General features: G+C 35.4%; 1 protein-coding gene across 1 annotated transcript; it reads right to left on the bottom strand.

The window, feature by feature from the left end:
- Positions 1-2068: 2068 nt before the first annotated feature.
- Positions 2069-6826, bottom strand: LOC140854105 (uncharacterized; the record flags this gene model as incomplete). The annotated part of the gene is given in 6 exon segments (XM_073249535.1): positions 2069-2315; positions 5118-5179; positions 5262-5349; positions 5442-5744; positions 5824-6718; positions 6721-6826. Coding segments are annotated over 6 exon segments (1701 nt in total), but the record flags the coding sequence as incomplete, so codon positions are not given.
- Positions 6827-7602: the final 776 nt, after the last annotated feature.

Here is a 7602-nt window from a genome sequence, read left to right on the forward strand (position 1 = left end):
TGAGCTTGAATCTCAGCTCTAACCTCATCTTGCAATTGAGCTCGAACGTCTTCTCTAATGCTATCCACCAATGATTCCTTAGCTTGTTCGACAGCTCTTTGTACCTCTTCTTGCATATTTTTATTATACCTAACTCTCTTAGATGGTGCCTTCTTTCCAGCACCTTTGCCACGAAAATAATCAGACTTTTGGCCAAGTACTTGCAGTAATATGTCATCACGAGTCATTTGGGATTCATTCTCTTGTGTTTGTTGAACAACCTCCTCAAGTTGTTCCTGCAATAGATTATCAAAGATTAGATGCCAAAATAATGCAAAATGAATTTAAGAACAATAAGAAAAGTTTTTTAACTAACATGGATCTCCTTGGATTTAGGGTCAGACCATACTAATTCTCCTTCTTTATTTTTCTTAGTGTGCTGAATCAACCAAACCTGATCTGGTGGTGCTTTTTCACCTGTTTCTGGGTCCCTCTGAAATGAATCATAAAAAAATAAGTATTTTATTTAGAAGTTCCTAAAACTATGTTAAATCTTCAATTTATTCTAAAAACTTATAGTTGATTCTTCAACTTCAGCATAAGATCGGGTGCCACATGTATGCTTAGTAACTAGCTTTGCCCTATTTGCTGCATTTCGCTTGCTTACTTTCTACAAACAATTGATACATGCAACTAACATCATCTATAAATCCAAAATGATGATGTATATATTTTAAATATAAATTAAATTTTAATTTGCAAAAACCTGAAAAGCATCAGAGCTGAAGTATGCCATCATATATTTCCAATCTTCTGGAGTAACATCTTCAAGAATATTAGCCAACCTCTCCTCATCAGTTCTAAATTTTTTATATAAATCATGCAAGCGATTTCTCCAACCTCTATAAAGTCGTTGCATGGTGGCCAAGATAAAAGCACATAAACGATATTCATTCCTATCATCTTCCATCTTAAACTTCTCCTAGAAGACACAAACAATGTAAATTGTATGTTAATATATATAAATAGAAATAAACAAGATACTAAAATTAATCATAAATATTTAATTTATCTTTACTTGTAGCCACATTCGCTCACCTACTCTATTTGCCACATCTGGCCAATTTTTTGCAGTTAATGGAGCTTGTGTCCTGACAACATAACCACAAAAATTGACAATATCTCTAGCATTTTCTCCTACTGCTCTCAGTATATCATGAGGGATGCTAACTTTCAATGGTCCATTCTTTGTTCTCATATCAACCTTAATACATTTGTAACGCCGACGCACATTCTTACTTGAAACAGTTGCTATAGAAAATAAATTACAATTAGTATAACTAAATTTAAGTAGAATAAATTAAAAGTTTCAGCTATAAATAAAATATTATTATACCAGCATTACTACAATGACTAGAAACTCTTGGTTGAGTTTGAAGTTGCTGTCCATGGGATTGACTTTGCTGCAATTCAAGCATCTGCATCTGATCTTGGTGTTCATTTGTCTGCTGATTTTGTTGGTTCCAAAGTTGTGCCTCTTCTTGTGATTGATTTCGCTGCAGCCTTTCTCGATGAGGTGATGTAACTTCATTTGTTTGAAATCTTATATCAATAACAGGGCGTTGTCCTCGTCTACCAATTCGTGCACCTCTTCCTCTACATCTAACCATTTCCTAATAAAAATAATAAGCAAGCTTTTTAGTAAAAGTTCAACTAATTATCAGCAACATCTACTAAATGCACAAAAAAATATGAATATGCCATCAGAAGATACAAAAATAACATGAACACAATAAAATGATTTAAATTAAAATACCTGTTGGTCATCACATAATGTTTCTTCTTCCAACATGACAAAAAATAAAATTCTAATTACAAATAGGCTAATCATCAGGACTATATTCATCAGAATTGTATTCATCATGGTTGTTTTGATCATCATCTATTTTGCTTTCAGCTTCTTCTTCTATCTCATCATCATTAATAAAATCATCTAATGTCAGATTCTCTCTATTTGTGTCATTATTGGGTGAAAAGCTTTGTGGTTGAAGATCATCTCGATGTAGCACTCCTATCAACTCATCATTGTTCATGACTTGGCCATATTGAAATTTTGTTCTTGTTCCTCTTGTTGGTAGACATCATCTTCGATCAAACTATCATCATCATCATCATCATCATCATCATCTGCATCATTATCTACAGATGGCACATCATAAGCATCACGTGGATAAGTTTTTACCACAACAAGCCAATTGCTATCAACTAAATCTTCTACATAGAACACTTGTTGAGCTTGAGAAGCCAACACAAAAGGCTCATTGGTGTTCAAAGATCTATGGATATTTACGCTTATATATCCATAGTTGTCAACCTTATATCCTCGTCCCAATCGGCCAACATCCCACCAGTGACATTTGAAAAGAACTACTTTTTTATTTTTCACATACAACAATTCAAAAATATCTTCCAACACTCTATAGTATTCTTTATCAGCAGATGTATCATCTCCTTTTACAAGCACTCCATGTTGGAAAATATGTCCCAAAAAGCCAATCATCAAGCTGTTGATGGTTGAGCAACCAAGTATTGTAATTGATTTGTTAATAAATAAAATATATTTGGCATCTTCATCATAAGCTTTCATCTTCTAATGAACTTCGTTGTTATGATGAAGTCCTTAGGACTATTTAAGTTTGATAAAGAGAGGATTTATCGATTAGTCCTTAAAACTGTTCACGACCAAATGATAGGCTGTTAATAAGGACGACAGCTTCTATCGAGCATAGGTCGCTGTAGGCCATATGGGTTGGTTGTCCTCTTAACCAAGGAGTGTGGAGATACTGGTATGGCATACAGGTGAGATGTAAGGGTACATCATCATTGAACGTGACCAACTCCAGAGTATTCTGCTGTCGAGAATATCTCTGATGGGATATAGGTATAAGTATCCCTTAGACTTGAGATCGCCTCAGTGACTTGCAAGCAACTCACTGTGCTTTGGTACTGAACTAACTGAATTTCTAATTCAGGGACGGAAGGCTTCTGGGCACAGTCAAGTACTTGCGAAGTCAGAGTGTGATTGAGATGGGATTGACCACTCCAAGAGTTGGAGAAGAATGAGTCGCTGTATTTTAATTTAGCAAAACCTTGGCCAGGGTAATCCATCAGATGGATTTGATATTTTGAAATACAATGTGGACAACCTGATCAGAGTTGACAGTTGAACTCTGGGGTGTCCTATGATCATTTTGGTCAAGGGGATGAATTATATGAAAACTATATCCGCATGGGTTCTAAGGATGTTTTTCTACACATTCGACCTATCCGGTCATCGGGTACCATTGCTAGATGGTCACTTTGATTGGTACAGGAATTTATTTCTGTGCTATCGGCTTAGGTTCGGACCTATGAGGTCACACACATTAGAGTTCATGATCCGATCGGATGGTTGATCAATGATTAAGAATCATTCTAGGGTTAAATGATCAATACGATTGACATTTAACCTAGTGCAAGTATTGCAGGAGGATCGATTAGCAATTCGATTGTTAATTGGCTTAATTTGATTAAGCCAATGGGCTGAGATTAAGTCTAATTAAATATAATTTAATTATATTTATTTTGGGCTTGATTGGATCAAGTCTAATTGGTTTATTGGATAAGCCAAGTGCAAGGAAAAACTAGTCCTAGTTCAACTAGGACTTGGGTCAATCTAATTTTTAATTTGATTAGAAAATTAAATCAGATTTAAATCTAATTTAATCTGATTAAATTAAGTTCTTAATTGGGTTAAGACCTATTTTAATTAGGTTGGTCTAATTTTGGTTTGATTTGGTTTGGAAAACCAAATTAAAACAGGACATAAGATAGAATCCTAGTAAGACTAGGATTCCACCTTGCGCCACATAAGCCTTCCCCACGCCCTCTCTCTTATTCAATGCCAATCTCCACTTATTTTATGTGACAAAAGCCCTCTCCCAGGTCTCTCCCACGTTCACAAAAGGTTTCCTCTCTTCTTTCTCACATGGAAGGTGGTTTGGATCAAATAAAAAAGGAATAAGTTTGGATTTCGAATTCTATGAGATAGAGTTTTAGAAATCCAAAACTCTTTCAATTTTGCACCGAAATTTATCAAAATTTTTTTTGGAATTTTTGTAACTTTTAGGGTACACATTGTGTACCCTTTGCTGGTGATCCATACACGAAAATATGGAGGAGGTGCTCAAGAGTTGGGCGCCCCTTAACTTGCCATGTTTGGATAAGCCTTGACTAGGTATTTGACCTAGACAAGGACTCTATCATATCTCTTTGTATAAAATGAGTTTCTTCATGAAATTTTAGGAAAAGATAGATATTTGAGAGACCTTTGTTCCATCCAAAAATCAAAGATAAAGACCCTTGGGTCGTGGAGATATAAAAGATGCAAGTTAGGTTGTCTAGAGAGAGAAAAGAGAAGAAGAAGAGGGTCTTCTTCTAGGGTTGTTTGTTTTTATATCTTTCCTCCCTCCATCTTGAGTTTCTTGAGAGCGTCTCAGATTTGAAACTCCTTATTTTACTTTCCATCTTTGGAAGAGTCCAAATCAAGAAGAAGGAGGCACCTGATCAACCATCAAAGAAGGATCAGTGCAGTACTAGCATACTGTGCTGATTTCCTGAAGCAGGACTTCTGATCGAGATTCGTGGGCTCGTGTGGATGACTCCTAGAGGTCGGACGCATGTGCGGCTTGTAACATCATCCTTAAGCCCGGATCAGTGAGGTTAGAGCGTCTAACTTGCAAGGTAATAGATCTGATCTATTGTTTAATACATACATTAGATGTGGTATAGAAACATGTTGATATGATCAACATGTGGTTCATGCTATATTTATATATTTTAATTTTTGATTTAATGCTATGTAATAATCATGTAATAGGATCTTAGATCTAGGGATTCTCTAATTTTAAAAAATAAATTTTGATTTATTTTAGTCTTCCACTGTATGATCTTGAAAAAGTTTCAAGATCTAACCCTGAAACTCTAGATCTGGTTCCAACACTCCACTATTCTGACTTTTTCGCCCAATTGCACGATCTCTTGCATGAAATTTGAATCTATTGACAATGTAAGTTTCATATCTATGAACTATTTTGAACGGTCCAACAGCCAAGCTTAGAAGATCTTCACTTGCTTTGCCTTTAGCTTTAAGCTTTGAAACCTATTTAAGATTAATAAATTAAGCCATTATTAGCATAAATAAAAGTAACTTAAAGTATTTACCTATATTATATGATACCTACATGTTCATAAAACCAATTTGGAAATTCCTTGTGATGTCTAGCCAGGACATTTCTTGAGCTCACCTCTTCCAATTCTTTTTTATGCTCCCTATGAATGACATAATTAATCAATAATAAAGATGATTGAAGTAGAAACAAAGTTCTTTGAAGATTTTCATAATAACAAGATTTTGTTCTTACTCAATATATGGCCAAACTTCCTCACAGTTTCGAAGAACATATGCTTGAGCTTGTGTAAACTCCTGAGCATTAAGCTCATAAGACTTAAAAGCTCCTTTTGCACAGCCATCTTTGGCAAAGATTGATTGTCCTTGGTATGAAGTAGCTCCATCATCATTTTGTGGGACTCGATTAAATTTTGTTTCAACACCATTCAAATACCTAGAACAGAATGTAAGGCATTCATTTGCAAGATAACCTCTTGCAATTGACCCCTCTGGACGAGCTTTATTTCGGACATAAGACTTTAATGTTCGCAAATATCTAGATTCAAAAGATATTAACTAAGTCAAAAATAATACAAAAAGAAATTACATTTAAGTTTCAAAAAATTAAGGATTACCTTTCAACTGGATACATCCATCTATATTGGACCGGTCCACCAATTTTAGCCTCGCTTGCCAAGTGAATTGGTAAATGAATCATAATATCAAAGAAAGCTGGTGGGAATATTGTTTCAAGTTTACACAGAGTCATAACAATGTCATCCTCCAACTGTTTTAGATCTTGAACTTTTAACGACTTTGAGCATAAGTTTCTAAAGAAGTTACTTAGCTCAATCAATGGCTCACAAACAAACTTAGGCAATAATCCCCGAATGGCAACTGGAAGTATTTGCTGCAAAAGGATATGATGGTCATGGCACTTTAAGCCAGAAATCTTCTTCTCATTTATATTCACACATCTTGATATGTTAGAAGAGAACCCATCTGGGACCCTTAGATTAGATAAGAAATTGCAAAAGGCTATCTTCTCTTGTGGGGATAATGTATAAGTTGCAACTGGCATTTTCAATTTACTATTTTCAATATAAGGATGAAGATTGTGCCTAATGTTCATATCTACAAGGTCAAAACGGCCCTTCAATGTATCTTTTGTCTTTCCTTTTATATCCAGCACAATTCCTAAAATGTTAGAAGAAATGTTTCTCGCAATATACATCACATCAAGATTATTGCGTAATTTCAGATCCTTCCAATAAGGCAATTGAAAGAATATACTCTTCTTCCTCCAATTGTAAACATCGTTAAAATCATCACGCTTATGCTTTTGACCCTTCCCAAAAGTAACTTTTTTTAACTTATGCAGCTGATCCAACACATCATCACCGGTTAGTACCTTAGGTGCATCTCTATATTCACATTTTCCATCAAAAGATCTTTTATTACGTCGCCATAAATGATTTTTGGGTAAGAACCGACGATGCCCCATGTAACAAATCTTACTTCGTATTGAAAGAGAGCATCTTTGTGGCAACAAGGACAAGCTAGTTTTCCTTTAGTCATCCATCCAGACAAATTACCATATGCGGGAAAATCATTAATAGTCCAAAGGACAGCAGCATGTAAGTTGAAATTTTATCATGTATGAGCATCATATGTCTCTACTCCTATATCCCATAACTCCTTCAACTCTTCAATTAAAGGCTGTAGATACACATCAATGTCATTTTCGGGGCACTTAGGACCTGGAATAAGAAGTGTCATCATAAAATAAGGATCTTTCATACACTGCCATGGAGGTAAATTATATGGAATCAACACAACTGGCCATATACTATGAGGGGTAGACATATTTCCAAATGGTTGGAAGCCATCACTTGCAAGACCAAGCCTAGCACTCCGAGGATCTGCAGAAAAGGACTTGTACTTATCATCAAAGGATTTCCAAGCGAATGAGTCAGCTGGATGTCTTAATATGCCATCATTTATCCTTTTCTCCTCATGCCATCTCATGTCCTTTGCAGTGATTTTAGACATATTCAACCTCTGGAGTCTTGGTTTCAAAGGAAAATAATGTAAAATCTTGTGAGGGATATTGCACGTTCTGCCTTGATATTTCCAGCGGGATAAGCTACATACAGGACATACGATTGCATTGGCATGCTCTCCCCAATATATAACTGTCACGCCCCCGACCCGAGATTTGCGAATCGAGGGTCGCGGCAACCGCCGCATACTTATGAAGAACTCTCTCCATAAGCATGCAAGGCATCTCATCACGATATCAATGCATCGCAGCGGAATAAATTCAAATAATTATTATTCAACTATAATTCAAGTAATTAAATCAAATGTCTTACATCCAATAAAATTTTTTGCTAAAAACAATAAAAATAATA

The sequence above is a fragment of the Elaeis guineensis genome, chromosome 15 (genome assembly GCF_000442705.2).
Source record: "Elaeis guineensis isolate ETL-2024a chromosome 15, EG11, whole genome shotgun sequence".
In the NCBI taxonomy this organism is placed as follows: Eukaryota; Viridiplantae; Streptophyta; class Magnoliopsida; order Arecales; family Arecaceae; genus Elaeis; species Elaeis guineensis.